Raw genomic sequence first — 25,329 nt, 5'->3', positions numbered from 1 at the left:
ACTGAAGTTTGTTTTTGTTTACATTTATAAAAACCAATTGTAAAGTAGTACAGATAATGTCTCTTGAATTGAGATGTTTTAAACAAGAGAAAGTGATATGTGAATTAATATAAGTTTAGGAGAAGAAAGGTGGGAGATCCCAAAGAGTTTGGGTTTGGGTTCGGGAGGGATGATTGATAGCCTGCATATGCATATACTCCTGCACACCGTGCACTGCATATAGAGAAGCTGAAATTGATCTTTCAACTTTCATTCTTTCAAATTCTGAGAATCCCACTACTACTTCACCTTCACCTTCTGTCTTGGTTATATCAATCATTTGTTGAGCAAATTCCAGTCCTTGTTCAAAACTCCATGACTGCACCAAACTCGTAGAAGTAGCATCAGGTTTGTAAGTGTTATCAAACACATGATCATCGCTTTCTCGAATCTCATCATCACAGGCAAAGTCCAAAGCCTCATCTGATGAACTTTTTGTGTCATGATTTTCAGCACTGCCACCACTTTGACCAGAAGCTGTAATAGAGGAGGATCCAATTCTCTGCAGCTTTGCACTACTCTTCTTGGTGTTGAGAAGGTTTCTGATCCTGGAGGCCAAAGGAGAGTTCGAGTCTGGTGGGGCAATCGTTTCAAAGTTAGTGTGAGTACGAGTGCTTCTTGAACCGCGGAGAAGGAAGGCAGCCTGATCATAGGCGCGAGCAGCTTCTTCCGCGCTCTCATAAGTCCCGAGCCACATCCTGATATTCTGTGTCGTGTCTTTGATCTCCGCCACCCATCTCCCCGAAGGCCTCTGCCTCACCCCAACAAATTTGTTCTTGTTCTTGCGGTGCCGTTGTTTGTTCCACCCGCTTTCCTTCTGTAACGATGAGAAAATCTCATCTTCATGTTGCTGCTGCTGGAAGTGAATTTCCATTATATTGACAGCAATGTATGATCAGTGAGTTGAACAAGAAGAGAAGAGTTGTTGGAGTATATATGTATAGGAATAATAATAATTCAGACTTGAGGGTGTATTTATATATGCTGCTGGGACTGGGAGTTGTATATATAGTATTGTTATCTATGATAATTCAAATGTTTTTTTTTTTTAGTGATTTTTGGTGTTGTTTTGTGTATGTTGTAATAGGGGACAAGGAAACATTCTTTTTTCATACAAGTGAAAATGATATTGTTAAAAGATGACACATTCTCCTGCTCAATTCAAGATTGTAAAATGAATGTTTGGTTTGGTGTCTGACTGGGTTTGCCGTGACGTCTAAGGTTTCATAGAGTTTACTACTTCCAAGGGTGCATATGACCTTTCACCCAAAAGTTGACCGTCTTTTGTTTAGCCATCCTTTTACAAGAATTGGTATTCTTCAAATATTACGTCAATTTTAAGTTTGTTTTAAATCACGGAGTATATTTTTAATTGGTATTCTTCAAATATTACGTCAATTTTAAGTTTGTTTTAAATCACGGAGTATATTTTTTTTTTTTGAATACAACTGACCCTATTACATTGTAGTATCTGTTCATCTATACTTTTCCCAACCTGTTGAAGCACAAAGAGTCAATTTCGATATCTCCACAAAGAGTCAATTTCGATATCTCCTCCACTGAGGCTCGAACTCATGACCTTTCATTTGAGGGAGGCCACTACATGCCATTTGAGCACAAGGTGCTTGGCAAATCACGGAGTATATTTTTTTTTTTTGAATACAACTGACCCTATTACATTGTAGTATCTGTTCATTTATACTTTTCTCAACCTGTTGAAGCACAAAGAGGCAATTTCGATATCTCCTCCACTGAGGCTCGAACTCATGACCTTTCATTTGAGGGAGGCCCCTACATGCCATTTGAGCACAAGGTGCTTGGCAAATCACGGAGTATATTTTTTTTTTTGAATACAACTGACCCTATTACATTGTAGTATCTGTTCATTTATACTTTTCTCAACCTGTTGAAGCACAAAGAGGCAATTTCGATATCTCCTCCACTGAGGCTCGAACTCATGACCTTTCATTTGAGGGAGGCCCCTACATGCCATTTGAGCACAAGGTGCTTGGCAAATCACGGAGTATATTTTTTTTTTTGAATACAACTGACCCTATTACATTGTAGTATCTGTTCATTTATACTTTTCTCAACCTGTTGAAGCACAAAGAGGCAATTTCGATATCTCCACAAAGAGTCAATTTCGATATCTCCTCCACTGAGGCTCGAACTCATGACCTTTCATTTGAGGGAGGCCACTACATGCCATTTGAGCACAAGGTGCTTGGCAAATCACGGAGTATATAATAATTCATCAATTAGTTTGTAATGATTTAATAATACTAAAAAAAAAAAAAGGAAAAACTTGACATGTGATAATTCGTTGTGACTTTGATTAATTTATGAATAATCGATAAATATGAAAATGAAGAAAATTCACCTGTAAAATAGTTTATGCGCATTTGTGTAGAAGTTTGTGTGCATTTATGTTCGTTCGCAGGTTCTCAAGAGAGAATAGTTTCTCATTTGATCATATATATATAGAAATCTGTTTAAATGTGACCGTGCCTTCCCGTGCGGTCGGTGCCGTTCGCACCACTCAATGTTAGTGTTGCAGTGAGCATGGGATTGGGATTAAGGGTGGGATCAAAGTTGGAATTGAAATAACAATCCTATGTTTTGTTGAGTTATACAGCCTTTAGGTTCAACTAGCTAGGTAACTAATTGGTTGAATTTAACCTTTTAATCTTCCATATGCATTATAATTCAATTGATTTAAGAACGGTCCAATTTGAAGTTCTAACATGATATCCTAATGGTCAAGTACTTTGTGGCATCACGATTACCATTCCAAACAGAAAGTTATAGGTTTGAGTGGTATATCATATTGAGTAGATACTATAGATAGGTTAAATCTAAATTCTTACACAGTTACGCTTAGAATGATAGATGCAAATGATAAGATTTTCTAAAGCAAGTCATCAATTAAATGGTAAGTGTCAAAATCTTCAACCCACCTCAACACCTCATTATTGTTGCTCAATGAGATAAATTCAAGATTAATCCAGTCTTATTGTAAAAGGAGGAATTGTTTGTAACTCGGGGATGTGGTTGAGTAGAAAGAACTCATCTATATTATTAATAACCAAATGTTAAGGGTTCGATCCTTGACTTTGGATATATATGTAACAACCTTAAATCTCTTTTGTGTACAAAATCGGTACTACCTTAAATCTCTTTTGATATGTTTCGAGGGCAGGTAATCTAAGGAGTTTAAAAATTTTGATTTTTGGAGATAGTGGAGAATCTTTGAGTACGACTAAAAATGTTGTTTAAAAAAAAAAATAGTTATGACTTATGATAATGTTGTCCGTGGATCGCACAAGTGCAAATACTACTACTACTACTACTAATAATAATAATAAATAAGGATATTTTTGTCATTGTCACATTTTTTTCCTTCCCCACAACCACCAAAATCCAATTCATGGGATTACCCAATATAATTCAGCAAAAGGAGAGAATTGTAGAAAATGCACAACTCAATGTTAAAAAACGCACCACAATGAAAACACACAAAAACACCAAAAAACACACCACACACTCAAAATAATGCACCATAACTCCCCTACCCTTAATGGTGCATTTGCTAACACTATGTGTTGTATATTTGCATACCTAGTGGTGTGTTTTTTGGTGATGCGTACCTAATGATGCATATTTGTGTGGTGCAGTTTAGTACATAGTGTGGTACGTTTGAATACATGCTGTGGTGCGTTTTATTATGTATGTTGGTGCATTAACTGTGTTGTGGAATGATGCGTTTTAATCTATCCGATGGTGCATTTTCATACGTAGAATGATGTATAACTGTGTTATGGAATGGTGTGTTTTAATACGTCGTCTGGTGCATTTTAGTACATTGAATGGTGTGTATTTTAACACATGTGTTTTTAATAAGTGTGGTGCATTTTAATATGTAGAATGGTGCATATTTTAGCACATGTTTTCTAATATGTGTAAATAATGTATGTTTATAATCTGACATGAGGCACGTTGTGGTACATTTTAATACGTAGAATGATGTGTTTTATTAAGCATATTGATGAATTTTAAGTGAATAGGTGCATTTGGTATATTGTGTGGAATGGTGTGTTTTATCAGTCCTTTGGTGCGTTTTAGTACGTAGAATGATGTGTTCTGTAACATATATATATATATATATATATATATATATATATATATATATATATATATATATATATTGATGGGTAAATACCCCAAGGGACTACTGTAGAAATACAATGTGTATAGTCCATGTATTGTTGTACCCCTAAAAGGTCGGGTGTCCCTTAGAAATTGTTAAAGGGCAAGTGACCTTTGGGGAATATTATATTCCTGAAGGGTCAGGTCCTATTTCTATATAAAGGACCTGACCCTCCACTGTAATGGCACCCTCTCATCCCTTGCCTCTCGGGATCCTGATTCCATTCATCACTCAACTCTCACTCTCTCTCTCTTGTTCTTGGCTCATCTTCTCCGGGAGAAAACCATAGCTTTCCTCCCCAAACATACACACTCCATACACTACATCATACATAATCAAACAACACGTGGTGTAAATCCGTACCCCCGTTTACATTTACACCATCATTGGCGCCGTCTGTGGGGAATGCGACGAAATGCCGTGTTCCTCTAATCAACAAGATGATATTCACCATCCTCAACCACCATCAACAACGACGACACGGAAACGAGTTACAAATCAAACACCGGCGACCATAGCCGAAAAAGGAAGAAAAGTTCGCCGACGCGTCAAAAATGATATTCCGCTACTACATCACCCACGGCATGCGCTCGACGCGTCGAGAAGTCGTTCTTCTGCTCTAGTTCAGGCGAGAAAAAGAGGCGGAGCTACGAACTGGATTGCCACTTTGTAGGTGCTACCGCGACCTCCACCTTCGCAACAACCATCAATGCAAAGCTCACCGCCAGAACCACGAGGTTCTCTCGACCAACTTCGCCACGACGAGCAATGACAACCAAAACACTCCAGCGAACCTTGCCAAACTCCATCACCCTCACCTTTGTCTTCACTTTCTCTTTATCGGCGAAACCGACTGGTAGCAACCACCGCAACTCCATTGTTTTCGTCCATTTTTCTTTATCGGCGAGCTCATCTCTACTTGCCACTGCTGCTGCACTCTTTAGCCCTCCCGACACTCCAAACCACCAGAATCTATAAATCTTTTTTATTGTAATGGTTTTGGAATGGGAAAATAAAACTAGAAAAAGAAGTGGTCTGGAAAGGTGATTGCAGGATGTGGAAGATAATAAAAAATGTTTGAATAAAACAAAAAATGAGGAAAATGGGTGCTGTCGGCTGAAGACAGGGAGAAATGCAAGAGGAAACCTATCTGCTTCGCTATCACTTCGTCGTCATAACATCAACGTTGACGCCGGAGACGTCCGGTTGTCACTATTGCTCGTCATGTTGTCTCCAACCACCGACGGAGCTCAACCACTGCGCCCACCGCCGTCAAGCTACGCCACTACAAACCTGCTCGACGTCGCCGTCGTTCGCACACCACCGCAGTTACCATCAACTCAACTTCGCTTCTACACCGCCGACTCCACCGCCACTACGGCCGCCGGTGTCATCAACATTTCCGATATCTTTCTCTCTTTCCTTCCTCCCTTAGGTCACAGGTGCACAGACGAAGAAGAAGAGGAAGTCAGGTTTTGGATTCATCTTCAATATTATAATGGGTTTTTGATTATTTGAAGAAGTAATAATATAAAAAATAATGAGAGTGGTAGAGAATTGATAGTGGTCACGTGAATAATGAATGCCACATGGGTACACATAGCTCAAGATAAAGTTCTTGTGACTTTTTTGAGACTTTTTTGCTGATGATTTATTATGTGGCAAATAAAGCACCTTTAGTGTTTAAGATTAGAATTTTACGGAAAAGTGTTAACTTGTTCAGAGCTTAATAAATCTTTTGGCATGGTCTAGTTTGGATTTTAGTGACTTTTGAGATGGTGGGATATGAAATGGCCGACAATCACACACGCATGGTCCCACTGGAATTTGTTGGAGGATGAAGTAGCTACTGTTAGGAAAATATCCAAGGGCTTTTATGTACATTTACACTTCTCACTTCTTGTATATATATTCTGTACTGGTTCATTTCTTCATTCAACAATAAACAGAACAATAAACAGTTAAACACCTTTCTTCTTCTCAGCTTTGTTACTCCGCTAGTGCATACTCCGACATGGTATCAGAGCTCACCGGTGAGGGAGCCATGCCGCCGCAGCTTCCGACACCGGCGAGACGACTCCTGAAGATCGTAGAGCTGCGCGATCGTCTCTATCAACAGATCCGCAGAGGATCCTTACTCCGCAAAGGAGTAGCAAAGCTGAAGGTATTTCTCTACTTCAATCCATCAGTTGGAGCGGTTGAATCGGTCAATCATCAGCGATGGCTCAGATTCTCCTCTTCCATCGCGAGTAGTAGCTCGTGGAGCAGATCCGCGAAGTGTTCGAGCAAAGTGCTCGTTAATCGTACATCACGGAGCAGATCCGTGAAGAGATCGAGCGCAGAGCTCGTTGATCCACTGTTTGGTTCAGTTTGCGTTCAAAGTTTGAGCGTTAATCACCAGTTTATAGCCTTCAATTGGAGTTTCCGGAGCAGATCCGTAGAAATTACGAGCACAGTGCTCGTTAGTCAACCAATAGCCTATGTCGAGGAGAACAACCAGACCTCGTTTTGGTTTTTGTGTGTTGATTGCAACTGTGTGTTGTGTTAGCACAGGTTTTGCCGACAAGTCAAAGCGGCGTGAAGCGCCAATTGTGACGCCGGCGATTCCTATAACCGTGCAGTCGTCTCCTGCTAAGGATCAAATTGGTAATGCAAAGCCTAGTGATCAACAGAGGTCGCCTGGAGGAAAGCTAAGTTCGACATTTTTCATTCTAAGCTTGGATTGTGGTAAGTATCTTGACACGTTTATATCTGGAGGAGTGGTTCGTTTGTCATTGAAGTTAGTCACTGATGAGATTAATGAATTTAATGTTGAAACTAAAGAGAAGGTTGAGCTTTTAAGGATAGACACGACTGTAGCTAATCTAAATTCTAGCTATAGGCTAGCTATTTCTGCAGTAGAAGTAGCTTGTGATAGTGAGAGTGTTTCCTTTGTGAGTGGTTCAAGTGGACAGGAATGTGGTTCTATGTCTCATTTTAGAGGCCACCATAGTAGTGTTTACTTTGTTACTGACAATGAGAAGGTGGTTGTTGAATATGAAAATTGTAAGCTACTTCTGGTTGACAAGGAAATAGCAAATGCAAGAGTTTTTACTATAGATAAAGAGAATGCTCAACACGAAATTGCTTTTAGGCTGCTCTGTTTTAACAACTCAGTAGACAAGTTTGTTTCTATTGAGTTTGTTGATGTATTGTACTGTGGAACACCTATGTGTATGGATGGTGAAGCCTCATATAGCAAAAGTATTTCTTCAGGAAGTGCTTTAAGTGGACAGGAATGCCTTGAGGAAAAAGCTGCAAGGCTGCCTCCTATAGAGGAAGTTAGGACTGTTCTCGGTTACAGTCTGCGTGGAGTGCTCTCCACTTTCTCCCAGAAACATGAAGGATATCCATCAGGTTCCATGGTTGATTTTGCATGCGATGCCTATGGATCTCCAATATTAGCAACCAGCAGCTTAGCAGTTCATTCAAAGGATCCCTTAGCTAATCCCAAATGCTCATTGCTTGTGGCAAATGATCCTGAGGATAGAACCGATTTAGTCATAATTGTGACTGGTGCAGTTGATCCTGGAGAAGTTTTGGCACTTAGGGTGAAAGATACTTTAAATGCTGTCAAGGAAGACATTGATTGTTGGAGGTGGATGCAGCAGATCTCTGAGAGTGTGGCCATAGTTTTAGGCATGCAACATGCAAAGCCCAAGTCTTCTTTTGTTCTTATTGGACTCATCACAGAGAAAGAGTCTTCAAATTCTTTGTTTGACAGTGCTAACAATTCTCTCTGTGAATCAACAACTTGGTCTTTTGTTCCAAAGAAAGCATGTGTGCATGAGGTGGCAGTTCAGTTTTTTTTTTTGGTCTCACTACATACCTCTGTTGGAAAGAGAGCAGTTGCCCAGTGTGTGATTTCTGGAGAAAAACAATTGTGCCAGTCTCTCTCACTTCCATTCTAAGCTGAACATACAAAAGATTTGCATGTCCAGCTTACCGGGGGGTGTTGGAGGATGAAGTAGCTACTGTTAGGAAAATATCCAAGGGCTTTTATGTACATTTACACTTCCCACTTCTTGTATATATATTCTGTACTGGTTCATTTCTTCATTCAACAATAAACAGAACAATAAACAGTTAAACACCTTTCTTCTTCTCAGCTTTGTTACTCCGCTAGTGCATACTCCGACAGAATTTCAAATTGGAGATCAATATATGCCTTGAGCATCGCTGATTCGGTGGATCAGAATATAGAGCCAGTCAAATATGATCAAGTACATCAATTATAGAGCACAACTGGAGGTGATTATGGATTTTGACCATATTCCGATGAGCCACGGCGTATCTCTCACTCCCTCACCGGAGCAAAACGCCGAAGCCGCCGTTCACTCGCCACCGCACCGCCATATCGACTCGAACTCCAAGTTGTCCTCTAAATACCAACCGCGAACACCACAGCAATCACCAACCAACCACCACCGGGAACTCACCGCGTCGGTGCTCGCCAAAGCTGGAGAAAGAGAAAGGTCATCGTCGTTTCCAACAGCACCGACGTCCACTGCGTCGTTGCTCACAGCCGCGGTCCACCGCCACCGCCACCTCCGGCGACGCAGCAGATCCGACGAGGACGAAAGCAGTAGCGGCGTCGGCTCCGTTTTGCGAAGAAGAAAGAACGGTGGCGAGTTGCGACGAACGGTGGCCACCATCTTCAAACACCGCCTCCACTCACCGCTACAGCTCATCGTCGGCGCCATTTTCTCTCCCTCCGCGAAGTCACGAACCAGAATGGACAAATGGGGAAGATGATGAGCTGGAGCTTTGTTCATTTTTTAATATTAATGTATATTATTATTAAATATGCATGTGGGGGACAAGCTGCTATCACCCCACACCTATGTAAAAAAAAAAATAATAAATAAATAAATGTATGGGCCTATGGGGTAGCACGGCTACCCCATGTGATTTTCATAAAGTGGGGGACTTTGTCCCCCACATTACATTTTTATATATATTTAAAAAAAAAGTCCCTTAATGTGTTCCTATTATTGGATTCACGAAGATTTCACCAAGAATCAAGATCATTGAAGATGAAGATTCCAATGGAGGTGGAGATTATTGAAGATGAAGACTCCAAAGATGAAGATTGTAGTCCCTTATTAGAAATGATAGATTTTTGTATCCTAATTTCTTTGTAAGGAGACTCTTGTAAAACTCTCCGACTCTTCCGTTTGGGGTTTGACCGACCTGCACGGATTTGTCCGGTTGAGTATGTTGTATGCACATGCTTCGTCANAAAAAAAAAAAAAAAAAAAAAAAAAAAAAAAAAAACTCTCCGACCCTTCCGTTTGGGGTTTGGCCGACCTGCAAGGATTTGTTCGGTTGAGTGTGCCCATGCCTCGTCATGGCACTTGAAAAAATCTCCGGCTCTTCCGTTTGGGGTTTGATCAACCTGCACGGATTTACCCGGTTGATTGTGCACATGCCTCGTCATGGCACTTGAAAAAAGACCATTGTGGTCGCAAAAGGACCATTGTGGTCGCAAAAAAATATAATAAATAAAATCCCGCGCTCCCGCGATGAGACCAAAAAGGTCGCCCAAATACCGGCTTGGTGAAAAAGATGCCCTTCGCACAAAGAAAAAAAGGACCATTGTGGTCGCAAAAAAGTAATTATAAAAATCCTGCTACTCAGCGATGAGACCCCTGTGGTCGTCAAAGCACCAGCTCGGTAAAAAAGATGCCTTTAGCACAAAAAATCTTGCGCAATATAGTGGCTTTGGGTGCCCGCACAACCCCAAAGTGGTGCATTAAGTCGTTAGGTATCCCTCGGAGTGAGGGTTCATTTTTAGTTATAGAAGGGGAGTTAGGAACTAACTTAGGATTTGCATATCAGGATAGGCAGGAGTTAGGAACTAACTTAGGATTTGCATATCAGGATAGGCATGCATTACATGCATATTTGCATTTTTTATCTTATTTTTTGCAGGATTTCTAAAAAGCTCACGGGACATGAAGAATCACTAGAGGACATGAAGAATCACTCGAGATTCAACCTAGAAAAGCTGATCAAGCTGCATAAAACCAAGACAGCCCCCTTTATAGTCTTTAAATGATTACGCCTTTTTGGTTGTACTCTTTTTCCCTTAGCTAGGTTTTTTCCCATAGGGTTTTTCTTAGTCTAAGGTTTTTAACGAGGCAACCAGCGTAAATCACGCCCCTCATGCTCAACTCAGACTTGAGGGGTTCATCACAGACTATTAAGGCATTCAGACCGGGGAGACTTTGCTTGTAACAAGTTGGCCGCCCGGAGCACTTTTTACTTCTCGAACCTGATGACTCTCGCAGATTCAAGAAGTGGGGGACTTGTGATGGGTAAATACCCCCAGGGACTACTGTAGAAATACAATGTGTATAGTCCGTGTATTGTTGTACCCCTAAAATGTCGGGTGTCCCTTAGAAATTGTTAAAGGGCAAGTGACCTTTGGGGAATATTATATTCCTGAAGGGTCAGGTCCTATTTCTATATAAAGGACCTGACCCTCCACTGTAATGGCACCCTCTCATCCCTTGCCTCTCGGGATCCTGACTCCATTCATCACTCAACTCTCACTCTCTCTCTCTCTTGTTCTTGGCTCATCTTCTCCGGGAGAAAACCATAGCTTTCCTCCCCAAACATACACACTCCATACACTACATCATACACAATCAAACAACACGTGGTGTAAATCCGTACCCCCGTTTACATTTACACCATCATATATATATATATATATATATTGAGCGTTGATTTAATGAGTTGATATGATCTAATGGCTGAAAATAGACCGCACGGCCACACCTAATGATCAGGCCACACCTGATCATGGTATATATATATATATATATATATATATGGGATTTTGTGTGTAAAAGTGAACAATTTGGCATAACTTTTTAAAATTATATTAACTCAATTTACTTTTTCATGTGTCTAGAGTGAGTTCAAGATATAGTCCAATGAAATCGAAAAATTTGAACTGTAAAAAAGATAAAAATTCTTGATGATCAATTTTGAAGTAACTGAGTCAAAGGTGAGAAATCAAGGCACGAAATTGTGCCACTTGGAGGCAAAATAGTAGCCCTATTATATACATAATAATCCAAATAGGAATAGTTTAAAAAACTAAAACAATATATTAAAGGTTAATTAGCTAGGGATAACGACCTGGCCAAAACCCAATACAACGTCTTCTCGTAAACGCTGCCTGTTAGTGTTTCTTTAACCCTCACCAGACACACAAAATCATTCTTTTCCCTCCTATAAAATGTTAAATGAATTATAGTATGTAGATGCATGTTTTATCATAGGATTATTTATTTAATGAAATTATATAATGTAATTTGTCAAATAAATATACCATATTACATGTACAATCTATTGAAGTCCAACGAGTCAACATTGACTCCATTGAAACTCAAACCTATGACTTTCCATTTGGGAGAGGCCGTTTGACCACAAGATCTTTAGCCAAATATATTTTATTTTATTTGAAGTATATATTAGTATGTTTTAATTAGCTAGCTTATAGTTTCAACTTACAATATGGAATATTTGAGCATACTTAATATTTTAAATAATTAATTTTTTGGTAGTATTCTTTGATGAATAACAATAAGGAATAACATTTGTATTGAAAAGAAGCAATTTAATTTATGAATTTTTTTCTTAAATAGCTTCCGTATTTGATGATCTCTTATGTTTCAATTGGAAGTAAAAATATTTTGGCTGCAATTAAGTGTTTAACTGTTGAAGACTTCAAAATAGCGACTGCTTTAATGTGAGCATCTATGTCTATGAATAGGATGACAACGGGAACATCTATGCACATATAGGTCATTGATAATTTATTTTTTATAATTTTTGTTTTAGGATAATGGCCGCCATTAATAAAATTTAGAGATAGATCATTGCCACATTATCAAAAAGGAGTTAAAGAATTAATACTATGAATATCGAAGAAGATGAAATTGATAGTGATGAAGATACTTTTATTAATGATGATGATGAGATAGATCCAACAATTCAAGATTAAAAAGCTGGTGATGATTATGATGGCTGAGTATTAGATGAACTTTTAATTTATTTATAACTTTTGAATACTTTGCTTTTCATATTTTGAATTTGAGTGGTTAATTTTAATAAATCTTTTTGAAATATATTGTTGGGCACTAAACATATACTCTATTTTTATTTCCAAACAATTAATGTGGCAAATTAGTACTATAAGTGATAGTGAACTTATTTGTAACAAAAAGAAAGTTTAAAAAATATGTGATTACAAAATGTATTTTCACAATTACATTTATTTTAAGAGTCACTGACTAGTTGCATTTTAATTGGCAACAATATATAATACCTAGTTCACAGCAAATTATTTTGGCACCAAATTGAATGCAATTTCAATGGGAAACATTTATTACAACATAACTTCTCACAATATTCATCTATTTAATTATAGTGATAAAGTCATTGTAACAAATAACTACTCATCACAATTATCATAACATTAGTGACAAAACTTGAAGTCAATACAATTATTGTCACAATTTAGTAATTTTTGTTACAGAACTATATGGCGTCACAAAGAGTTTTTCGCACTTTTGGGTCCACAAGTATTTTGACACTAACAATATTGATCCATAATTTTCAAAACTTGCATGATTGGTCCACGAGTGTCAATTTCTTGGTGCAGATGGTCCTTCTGATGAAATCTCAATCAATTTTTCATGGCAAATTATGCTGTGGACCCAGGTCCACCTTGCAAGGTGGACCTGGGTCCAAAACTACGTCGTTTTTGTCTCTTTTTTTTAAAAAAAAATAAAAATTAGTAAACATATTGCTGAATATAGAGTTGTCCAAAAATATTTGAATGTAGAGGTTTCAAAGTGTGAATGTAGAGTATAGAAATCGTGAAGAGTTAATTACCGATTTGGTCCCTCGACTATTGGGATTTCACCACTTTCGTCCTCGACAATTTTTCTTGCTCAATTAAGTCCTCGACTTTGAAAAAATTAACCAATTTGGTCCTCCGTTTATTTTGGTGTTAAACAGCCGTTAAATCAGGACCAAATTGGTAATTTTTCTATAGTCAAGGGACCATTTCGGTAATAAATTTTGACTGAAATGGTCCCTTGACTATAGTGAAAATTACCCCGATTTAACGGATATCAAATGGTAAAATAAACGGAGGACCAAATTGGTTAATTTTTTCAAAGTCGAGGACTAAATTGGGCAAGAAAAATTGTTGAGGACCAAAGTGGTGAAATCTCAATAGTCGAGGGACCAAATCGATAATTAACTCAAATCGTGAATGTAGATTTATGATTGTGTGAATGTAGAGTTGCCCAGAAATGTGTGAATGTGGAGGTTTCAAATTGTGAATATGGAGTATAGAAATCGTGAATGTATAGTTATGCATGTGTGAATCTGTAATAGAGTTAAGAAGTTCTAGCAACTTGTAGCCTTGTAATGTGTGAATGTGGAGTTCTCAAGTTGTGAATATGGAGTATAGGACCTGTGAATATAGAGTTTTGAATGTGTGAATGCATAACAGTGGTAATATAGTTACTAAACATATAATCTTGTAATGTGTGAATGTGGAGTTTACAAAGTGTGAATGTAGAGTATAGTGTATGTGAATGTTGACCCAGGTCCACGGCATAACAACCCATTTTTCACCAAAATGACCATTTGTACTAAGAAATTGATACTCGTGGACCAATTATCAATTTTTCATAATATTAAATTAGTACTAGTATACAAAATTTATCATAGGCAGTTAAAAACTCTCCTATTCTACTGATTATAGTTGTAGACTAAACCATAACCACTAATAACAAACTATATAATATAACAAATAGAAAATACATAATAACCATATAACTCACACAGTAAAAGTATTATAAAACACAACAAATCAAATTTAAAAATAATTTTTAAAAAAAGGACAGGTAAAATGAGACGGATAAGTAAATTTTTAATGCTCTTTTAGCATCTCATTGGTCATAAATATTGTGTTTTTTATCAGAGTTTTTCATGTGGAGGGGAGAGAATAGATAAGAAAATGTGTAGCTTCTACTAATTATGATCAAATATCCTTTAATAGTATTACAATTATGATTTAGGCCATTGATTTGAATAAAGGAATTATTCTAGTTTGATTAATGGTTTTGAAGCTCTCAGAGCAAATAACAGATGAAAAGTTAATTGTTGCAGTTGCAAAAGCTTCTCACTAAATGACACAATAATGTTCCAAACAAAGCAAATGACAATATAACAATGAAAAAAACTAGGAAATAAATTGTTGATCTGCAGCAACTGTTCTGTCAATGAATCTACACCACACATCTTATCAAGCAGCCAACACTCAAAATACTGAACCCCACAGAAAGAAAGAATCAAGGCTTCCAAAACACACAAATATATATATATATATATGTATATATAGATATGCAGCTAGACACCAACCCCTTCACCTGGGGACCTCCTTTACAAGAGACACCACGCCGCTCCCGGTTGGCGATAGCAAGTGCTTGTCTTGATCGCCGTCATCACTTTCAGTTCGTTCCTGACTGTGGGGTGTTATAGTCGAGAGAGACCCGCTCCCATCTTCGTCTGGTAAATAACAAATTGAATTTATTAATCCCCGCATTGGAAGAAAAATTTTGTTATTCTCATCCACCAGACCACTCAGATGTTTTTCTTTTTGTTGATCAAACTGGGGAGAAGGGGGAGAGCGGGCAGAAATTTTCATATCGAATAAGGAGATGAAAGATAACCTGTATAGAGATGATACTCGGGAACCTGTTTAACTGTTGTTACTTGAAGGCTTTCGGGAAGAAGACAATTGCATAGAGCACCTGAGATTGAACAACAACAACAACATCGGTTTAGAAAAAGAAGGAAAATGAGAAATCAACAGAGAATATACAGGAAGAGATAATTTACCAAGCTTGGCTAGCCGATTCACCCATCCAGGAATCCCCCTCCCCGTCAGTCTGTTAGCCATATCATCCGTAAAATGATTGCAATTATTGGAGATAAGGTGATAGGTGTCCCCGTGATACTCAGAAGCCACATTTTCTAAGAAAGTATGGAATTCAGAAACAGGCATATTAATACGACCTAGCGGGATTGAACATCTATATATAAAACCGGGGCAGCTCTTAGGCTCTACTTCAAACACTCCGCTGAACGGGAAGTCGTGCGCTCCAAAACCATACTCCATTCCATGAACTGCAAATTTTGCAATATCACACACATAAAGAGAATGTTGAATAAGTAAACACAGCAATTAACATACAAAATAAATCTACTGAACAAAAAAAAAATTATTTTGCTATATAGATGTGTATGTGTCTTCTAGGCCTATGCATCACGAAAATGAATGTGTATCACCATGCAATTAGAGAAAGTCTATCAAAAGTAAAATTAATCTAACTCACAATCTATTTAAATCCCAAATTAAACAACTAAAATAATTAATATAATATAATCTAATAATTTCTAAAAACTGATCAATATAAAATTATGACACCAAAATTTATTAGCAGCTCAATCATTGATGGCTCCCATGTTCGCAACAGAAGTGAAGATATTATTAAGCATCTAGAAAAAGGAACCATATTGATTCTAGCCCTCTAAGGTAGTTTATTTCCATTTTCCTTGTATCTCCTCCAGAAACAGACTGACAACATATTAACTGTTCCAAAATTGAAAATTATCCTAACCATGTAAAGAAAAGCCAAAAATAATAGGAGAAGAGTGCCCTGCTCCTAAATCCTCTGGGAACTGCTACAGAAAATTCATGGAATTGAAAGACTGAAAAACTAGGCAAAAATTGATATCTTATTGGTGACTATAGATTGAACAGAGAAGCATATAACTATGGAAATTGCAACTCGTCTGTGGAATTTGCTTGGAAAACTCGCTATTGTGTTCAGTATAGCCACAGCGACTGAGAAGAGACCACAAATGGTAGGAATAGTGGCTCAATCAATAACCAGTGGCTAGGGTTTCCATAACGGTTTTGGCTTCAGACAATGAAATGCTGGCTTTGGACAGCACGAGATATGGCAGCGTGCCAAAGTTGGCCATGAAAAAAGACAAATATATTAGGGTTGAAATAAGAGGTTTGTATTTGATAGGGTATCTTTGGAGTTTAAAAAAAAAAAAAAAAAAAAAAGTGAGAAACACCAGTAGAACATTTTATATAACTTTCAGTCTAAAGCATTTTATGCCTATAGGCTATAGGTGTAATATTGAGTTTTTCTTTAAGAACAAATGAAGTGCATTTCAATCATGTGAACTAGTAAAGCGTAAAATATTTTACACTAATACAAAACGAATAGGCCACAAGTATATCACACCAGGCTGATTTCATTCTCAACTAGTTCTTGGAGATAACCATGTTAATCTATCTAAGATTAATTTATGCACCAGACAACCCGGTGTTTTGGCACATCTTAACTGCCATTCTGCTCGTGGAAGATAAAAGTATATCTCTCACGTGCATAGAGAGTGTCTCAAGTCTCAACTATTGCAGAATTTGATCGTGACTTTCTTCAAAACCGTACCTTGGAACCTTCTAATCTTATCACCTTAGCATGCAGTATTAAGTTGCATTAAGATCTCTAAAGCTGGGATATTAAAACCATCAATCATTTCTGGTATCTAGACAATCTAGAAGATCAGTAAAGCAATACGACTACACAAGTATCCTAAGCCCTAAAGTGCAGCTTATGCTTACTTTATCAATAACTATTTAGAGTACTTTTCTGCTAAGATGACTAATTTATAATTTTATATTCAGTAAAAAAGAAAAGAATGGTGAAAGAAATATAAAAAGAACATGGAACTCAGAAGATATAGGTCCACAAGGATAGATTAAAAGAGCCAATCCTTCAAGAGCTTGAAAGATAAGTTTACGCCAACATATTTGTTGTGCACACTTACATAAAAGGGGCTAAAACAAAGGATTATAGTCTAGTGACACATACGTATGCAACGGTGTAAAAACTCAAGGAGATAGCATATACAAAACAAAAGAAAACCTAAGCACTTGGGAAGAATTAGGATCACTTTGTGAGGATATTTGTTAAGTCAAACTACATATTAATTATTGCTTCACTTCATTTTTGATACTCCGTATTTACACATCAATAATTGCTCTTGACCATTCTTACTATTCCTGGGGCAATAGTGTGTAGATCTCTGTACCAAAGTCGCAAGGGTAAGTCATGTGGCAACTTGAAGATTGGTCTAAAATAGCATAAAACAGTCATAAACACTGAGACCACTAGTCTTCTCCAACATAACTTCAATAAGTCCCAATGCATTCAATGCACCATAATGAACTAGTACAAGCTGAAAAGAATGTCATTGCAATCTACACTGCTCCCATCTTTCATATCCCCCTTTTCATAAATTCATTTCTTTGTGGTCTAAGAGCCAGAACCTTGCAGTATATTGAACATCTCCTAGAATACAAAGCAGAAGTGAACAAGAGCATTGAAATAACCTCAAATAAGCCCTACACTCAAATAAGTAGCACCAAAATACCTAGCTTGTCATGAGACCTAACTTAAACTAATCAATGAGCTAAAGGCAAGAAGGAATAAAAAATCAACTTTCAATTCAACAAACTAAAACTCAAAAATCCATGGAAATAACCTAGACCCAGATCTCAAATCCATCTAGCATACTCCTCAAACAACAAGATCACTTCAAATAAAGAAAATGAATTCCAGACCAAAAAGACCAAGAATTAGAAAAAAAAAAAAAATGAACACACGAAGTAGTTGAGTTGATTGTTGATGTGCTTACCTTCAATGCCAGAATGAAAGATGCCAAAGCCAAACCACACGGTGTAGTGGTTGAGAGGGAAGAGGTCATAAACATTCAATACGACTTGTGTCTCAGAGCTTCTATCATTGAGTGAAGAATCATTTGAACAAGAATTGGAGGAGTTCTCTCCACCCATTTGATTGTTTTATTTTACAAAAGAAAAGCTTCCCTCTCTTTCTCTCAGGCTAGCAATGATAAAAAGACTTTCTTTTTTTGTTCCATTTCTCTTTCTCTTTCTCTTTGAAAACGTGGGGTCTATGATTCACTCCAGCCGGGCTCCAGAGAGAACTTTAAGAACAGACAGGAATCGTGAAAGGGAAGATGGAAAGGGCAAAATGGGGAGACTCTAGGCCTGTGGTTTTAGACTTTTTTTTTTTTTTTTTTTTTTTTTTTTTTTGTTGCAGCATTTATTTGACCAACCAAACAATCCTTTCCCTTGATTTTATTACTTTATCGATGGATAAAATTAAGTACTTGTTGCAATTATTATAATAAAAAACTAGTATTTTCGCTCATGCGTTGCACGGAATAAATTTGTTATAATAATTTCAGAATATTTGGATTGATATACAATTATATAAATTATATTATCGAATATTATATAACGTAATTGATGAAATTAGTTGGATCGATTATGTTTTTTAATGTTTTACTTTCTTGAATTAGAGCGAATAATAATTGTCCAATTACATGTGCGATGCACGGATAAAATTTTTATTATATATTTAGATAATAAAAATAAAGATGAAATTATAAAAAATTCTAATATTAAACTTGTACATTTATTTGATTATAAGATTAGTGCAAAAGTATTACTCAATTAATTGAATAATATATGACTTGTTTGTCTACAATTATCTTTAAAAGATCGATATGTAATATGACTTATGTAATTATATTATATTATTATTAAAATAAATATAGAAAAATGAGAAATAATTTAATTATAAGTATTATAAAAATAAATTAAATGACCCATGTTTAGCTTAATTACCATTATAATTATTAGGCAATTATTATTACTCAATTACACTAAAATATGTGCAATTATAGTTTTATACCTTAACTATGTTCATTTTCACCATATCACATTTAATTTTTTCTTCCTCCTCCATATTTGAATGAATTAATTGTAATTATTATTAAAAAAAAATAAACAACCTATGTTTGATTAATCTTTTTAAAGTAAATAATTTAAAGTTTTCAAAAGGAAAGTCTAATTAATTTTTTTTAAAAAAATTAAATAATTTTCAGTCAATTAGTAATATCATTTTCCTTTTCAAATTTGCCTAATTTTCGTTTCCATTTTCATTAGAATCTTTTTATACTTTCAATCAATATTTAAAAATTATCGTTATTATGAATTTAAATTTAAAGAATAGAAAAATAAAATAAAAAGATGTTAAATATATAATTTAATAATATAGTTTGACTTTTATATATTTGGTCAAGTATCTATTTTCATAACACACAAAATTTAAATTTAAGTCTTGTATGGTTAATATAATCTCTAATTTTATATAAAAAAAAATTCACATAATTAAGTTGATTTATTCCTAATTGTATTTATAAATAGATAATATATTATAATTCTAAACTATAATATGATGCATTTCTTTATATGATTGTATAATACATTATATATCTAGCTACTTTCTCAACCTATTGAAGCAATAAAAGTCAACAGTTGATTAATTATAATTTATATTGATAGATGTATAATTAAAATTTTACATTTAGAAATTAAAAAATTAGCATTTAAATTTTGTACGATTAATGTAGTGCATATCATCATATATATGTTTTTAAAAAAATCTAAATATTTATGAACACATATTTTGTTATTTTTATAATTTCATTTCCTTAATTATATTTGATATTTTATTGATTATAATGTAATGAAATTGCTAAAAATATTGCCACGGAAGAAATATTATATTTCTCAGTGAAGTTAATTATATTTCATTAACTATATCAATTATAATATTTTTCTATATTAATATTAAAATATATTACCATAAATTAGCATAATAAATATTAATTAAATTGCCACAATTTTGAAATATAGTACCATAAAATTACCGTAATACACAAAAAAGTGAAAAATTACCAGAATAATTACCGTTAATAAATATTAAGAAATTAAATTAAAAAATAATTATACAAAAGTAAGTATAATTTATTTTGTGTCAATAATATTACACTGAAAAAGGTGAAGAGAATTACAATAAATAATTATTAGGCAATAATATTAAAAATTAATTATTAAGGCATGCATGATTTATTTTTTACTAATAATATATAATAATTTAAGATATAATATTATTAAATCAAAATTATTAAAAATAATCTGTCCACAGTACAAAATAAATTATACTTGCCTTAATAATTAATTATATTAATATAATTGCCTAATATAAATTTACAATTATAGCTTTGTATAAGAAAAACATAGAAACTTGAATGGCATGTACAAACCTCGAAGTCAACATACTGACTATGAGTTAAATAAAACCCTACAAAATTATCAAAATCACTATCGTCATCATCCTCGATCGCATTTCTACGCTCTTCCATAAACTAAACCATTAGGGTTCTGTTATCGAGCATCTTCCTCCTCATTTACCTTTTGTTGAAGCAGAACCTCTTTAAGTATCTTCGAGCTCATACCAAGCGATATAAACTGCAAAAAAATATTGAAGTCCAAGGGAATAAATTCCTTATAGATATTTAAATATTAACTATATGCATAAATATATATATTCGTTACAGTTTTCCTAATTATATAATTATAATAATTCCTAATTGCCTAACGTACATATATAATTATATATTGATTGATTTGAAAGTATATAGATATATAGGGTATGATTTCTTCTTCTTATTATATACACATATTTAATTGACTTAATTTTTTATTAATTATATTATTACTAAAAATCAAATAATATGTAATAAGTTCAGTTGTTAAGCACTCTGTAATCAAATAAAATGATGCATGAGTGTAGAATCAATATGTAATCACATAAATAAAACTAATGTAACACTATAGTTGCTAGACTGCTATCACATCAGTTTGTAATAATTAAATAATATAGACAACAACTAAAAATAATGTTTGACTGCCAATGCTAAGAAATGAGATTAATGGAGTTGCAATTGAAAGAAAAATGCTTCTCTATACAAAGCTAATTACTAAATATGAAGTATTTTTGTTCTCATCACTAAAATATAAATTACACGTGAAATTCCCTCCAATAAAACTCACCCATATGCATCAACAATTTTTTAAAAATCATAAGTAAATTTGTTTGTCTTAAAATATGTGGGCGGTAACTCTCGAGTACCCAATACCCGATTGCACATATTTCGGAATGGAAAAATGTTATGCTATTACATTACTATATATATGGTAGATGATGCAATATTACCAATTATAATTATGATCATTATAATATTACCATAATAACCGATTATAATTAATACTATTCTATCATAATAATTACCATATTATTAATAACGAATTATAACAAATTATAATTAATATTATTCTATCATAATAATTACCATATTACTAAAATGCCCCTACTTTTGGGCGGGAAAATTTTGGAGGAGGATATTACCAAAGACCTTGTGGTCTAGTAGCACCCGGTGTCCCAGTTAACACTTCCACATAGATGATGGGAGTGGGTTCGAGCCTCAGTGGAGACAACACTTGACTCTTTGTGCTTCAGTAGGTTGAGAAAGTAGCTATAAACAGATACTACATTGTAACAGAGTCAGTAGTACTAAAAAAAAGATTTTAAAATTAACCATTTATAACTAAAATTTAAAAGTCCAAAGAATCAATGTCTCCACCACCAAGATTTGATCATGCGACCACTATTTGAAAAATGGTAATAGAGATATCATTACACTACATAGTAGTTGCATTATTATAATACCTCGATTAAAAAATTAATTCATCTTTAATTCTTGTGTATGTCGCAGCGATAAAACACTACAACTTGTATAAAATATCATTATAGAATACTCAATTTATTTCCTTATCAAACACAATTTTTTTTTTGGAAACTTTATTAAACACAATTTTAGTAGTAAAAATTTTAGGATGTTGTCAAGTCAATTTAAGTTCAATTGGACTTTTTAAACTTTTTTTTTTTTGCAACCTTTAAACTTAGTTAAAAATTAGAGAAATAATAAAATTGTTTCTGCCAAGCACCTTGTGCGCAGATGGTAGAGTAATGATTCTCCCATATGGGAGGTCATGAGTTTGAGCCTCTTCGAGTCTCAGTAGAGGCAATACTGACTCTTTATGCTTCAATAGATTGAGAAAGTATGTTTGAACACTTTATGCTTCAATAGATTGAGAAAGTATGTTTGAACAGATACTAGAATGTAATATAATTAGTTGTAACTAAATTAATGAAACTAGATTTTTAATAAAAAAATAAATAAAATTCTTTCTAACTTTGATACTAAATTAATGAAACTAGATTTTTAAATTTATATCCAAGTGTGAAAACAAGCTCAGAATAAAGAGATCGCAATACAAGAAACAAGATGTTGTTGTTGTTGTTATTAGAAAAGTATATTGTCTAGACGTGATCAAATAAGACTCCTATTTATAGAAGAAAAAAATAAAATAGTTTCTAACTTTGATACTAAATTAATGAAACTAAATTTTTAAATTTATAGCCAAGTGTGAAAACTAGCTCGGAATAAAGAGATCACAATGCAAGAAACAAGATGTTGTTATTGTTGTTATTAGAAAAGCATATTGTGTAGACGTGATCAAATAAGACTCCTATTTATAGAAGAAACAATGCTTACAACCTTTCCCATGATATCATGACTAGATCCTTACAATATAAGCAACGATATCACAGTCTAACAAGGAGTAAGACGAGAGTGCTTGAAACTTAAGAAAAATTGTAATAATATCATTATTATTAGAAAAATTTATTGTGTAGACGTGATCAAATAAGACTCCTATTTATAGAAAAACAATGCTTACAACCTCTCCCTTGATATCATGACTAGATCCTTACAATATAAGCAATGATATCGCATTCTAACAAGGAGTAAGACTCTTGCTTGAAACTTAAGAAAAATTGTAATAATATCATTATTATTAGAACAATATTTTGTTTAGACTTGATCGAATAAGACTCCTATTTATAGAAGAAACAATGTTTACAACCTCTCCCGTGATATCACGACTAGGTCCTTACAATATAAACAATGATATCGCATTCTAACAACAAAGAGTAAGACGAGTGCTTGAAACTTAAGAAAAAATTGTAATATTATTATTATTATTATTATTATTATTATTATTATTATTATTATTAGAAAAATATATTGCGTAGATGTGATCAAATAAGACTCCTATTTACAGAAGAAACAATGCTTACAACCTCTCCCGTGATATCATGACTAGGTCCTTACAATAATGATATTACATTCTAACAAGGAGTAAGACCACTACTTGAAGCCTAAGGAAAATTGTATGGATATATGTCTTTAATTTCATGGGAAAAACCACGTATACCAAGATTAATAATCAATAAAAATGAAAAAAAAATAATGATGGCCCTCATCAGATAGAACGGGGGATGACCCCCAAATGTCCGTGACATAGACACTGGACAATATTCTTAAGGGAGAGTGACCAAGGTAGTTGTGCCAATTACTATTACGGGATGTTTGGTTCACGGAATAGACAGGGAATGGCATAGCATTCCCAGTAATAGTCTATTCCGTTGTTTGGTAAACATTTGTATTCCCAGGAACATTGTTCCTGGGAATGAGCTATTACCCTTGTAAGGGTAATAGCTATTACCAGCACCCCCCTGGTATTAGCCTATTACTGATCCATCAGGAATAGGTATTTTAATTTATTTCCATTTTTACCCTTTTTTAAACATTAATTATTTAATAGTAAATATATAAGTAAATAGGCCAGACTTATAGACTTGGCTAGACCTTCTACATATAGGCCTAGGTAGGGATTTTAACGGGTCGAGTCGGGGCAAGGAGTATACCCCGTCCCCGAAACCCCACCTCGATCCTCGTTCCCATCCCCGTCCCTATCCCGGTAGGGGATCAGAAATCTTTCCTCATCCCCATCCTCGTAGGGAATTTTCAGGAGCGGGAAATTCTCGTCCTCGTCAAACTTCAATTAAACTAGTGTTTTTTTAATAATAGTCAAACTAGTATTCACAATATTTACGTAAAGAAATCATTAAATATTAAATTTTTAATCTTAGAATAGTTAAATCTTCATTAATTCTCAATAACAATTAAAATGTCAAATATATTATTTAAATAGTTTTCATACAAAATATAACACATCCAATATCCAAATACAATACAATATATCTACAACCTTATTATTATTATTATTATTATTATTATTATTATTTAAAAAATTAGGGACAGTGCGAGGCGAGGAGGGATATCCCAATTGCCGTCCCTGACAGGGAATTTAAAACATTACCAATCCCTGGCCCCATTCATCGAATTTTCCTCATTCACGGGAGCGAGGGATATGGGATCCCCACCAGGAATGGGGAAATTGAAATCTCTGGACCTAAGCCTATTTAGCTAAATAGACTTTAAAATAAGCATAAGCCTAACATTTTTACTAAATAGGTTAGACTACGCTAGGCCCAAACTAGGTCATGCCATAGAATCCTGTAGAGGGGTCTCACTCATTTTCATCCTTATTTGTTGCATTTATTTCACCAAACAAACAAACACTTCCATTGTTTTATTAGTTTATTCTCTTTTTTAAAGGTAAATACTTGTTGCGATTATCATAATCAATTTTTTAAATTAATTATTTTGGACTAAAGTTTAAAATATTGATATAATCTTAATTAATTTTAGCTCAAATTGTTTTAAAATTGAGTTGCTACTATTGATTGATTAATAATCAATTTTGTTTTATTTGACACTAGAAAACAATGGAATACATATGAATTTACCTACGAATTAAATAATTGCAACTTAAATAAGTGGTTAAAGAAGCTTTGTGAAGAGGGGGAAAAGATGGCTTGCAACACTGGGGTGAGTAACATGCCCTCTAACCATAGCGTATGTTGACCTATAAAAGCCATAGAATTGTGAAGGGAAATATATATATATATATATATATATATATATATATATATATATATATATATATATATATATATATATATATA

General features: G+C 34.6%; 2 protein-coding genes across 2 annotated transcripts; both read right to left on the bottom strand.

Annotated features, from left to right (window-relative positions):
- Window positions 1-115: 115 nt before the first annotated feature.
- LOC116030019 (ethylene-responsive transcription factor ERN1-like) lies at window positions 116-913 on the bottom strand. Its single transcript, XM_031272141.1, has one exon. It carries the CDS (start codon window positions 911-913, stop codon window positions 116-118), a length of 798 nt encoding a protein of 265 aa, XP_031128001.1.
- A 13,555-nt stretch (window positions 914-14,468) lies between these two features.
- On the bottom strand, window positions 14,469-18,439 carry LOC116014201 (deSI-like protein At4g17486). Its single transcript, XM_031254205.1, has 4 exons — window positions 18,098-18,439; window positions 15,221-15,508; window positions 15,052-15,132; window positions 14,469-14,887 (listed from the first exon to the last, which is right to left on the bottom strand). The coding sequence occupies exons 1-4, from the start codon at window positions 18,252-18,254 to the stop codon at window positions 14,745-14,747; spliced, it is 669 nt and encodes a 222-aa protein (XP_031110065.1). The 5' UTR covers window positions 18,255-18,439; the 3' UTR covers window positions 14,469-14,744.
- Between the last annotated feature and the right edge of the window lie 6,890 nt (window positions 18,440-25,329).

This window comes from Ipomoea triloba, chromosome 1, assembly GCF_003576645.1.
Source record: "Ipomoea triloba cultivar NCNSP0323 chromosome 1, ASM357664v1".
In the NCBI taxonomy this organism is placed as follows: Eukaryota; Viridiplantae; Streptophyta; class Magnoliopsida; order Solanales; family Convolvulaceae; genus Ipomoea; species Ipomoea triloba.
The sequence above is the reverse complement of the archived record's forward strand: the minus strand, read 5'-3'. Positions and strand labels throughout refer to the sequence as shown.

Excerpts from the sequence above, each read along its gene's own strand:
- LOC116030019 (XM_031272141.1), bottom strand. The coding sequence starts at position 913 with ATGGAAATTCACTTCCAGCAGCAGCAACATGAAGATGAGATTTTCTCA.
- LOC116014201 (XM_031254205.1), bottom strand. The coding sequence starts at position 18,254 with ATGGGTGGAGAGAACTCCTCCAATTCTTGTTCAAATGATTCTTCACTC. Across the intron at positions 15,133-15,220 it reads GAATCGGCTAGCCAAGCTTG|GTGCTCTATGCAATTGTCTT; the intron begins GTAAATTATCTC and ends GTTCAATCTCAG. Across the intron at positions 14,888-15,051 it reads CGAGTATCATCTCTATACAG|ACGAAGATGGGAGCGGGTCT; the intron begins GTTATCTTTCAT and ends GTTATTTACCAG.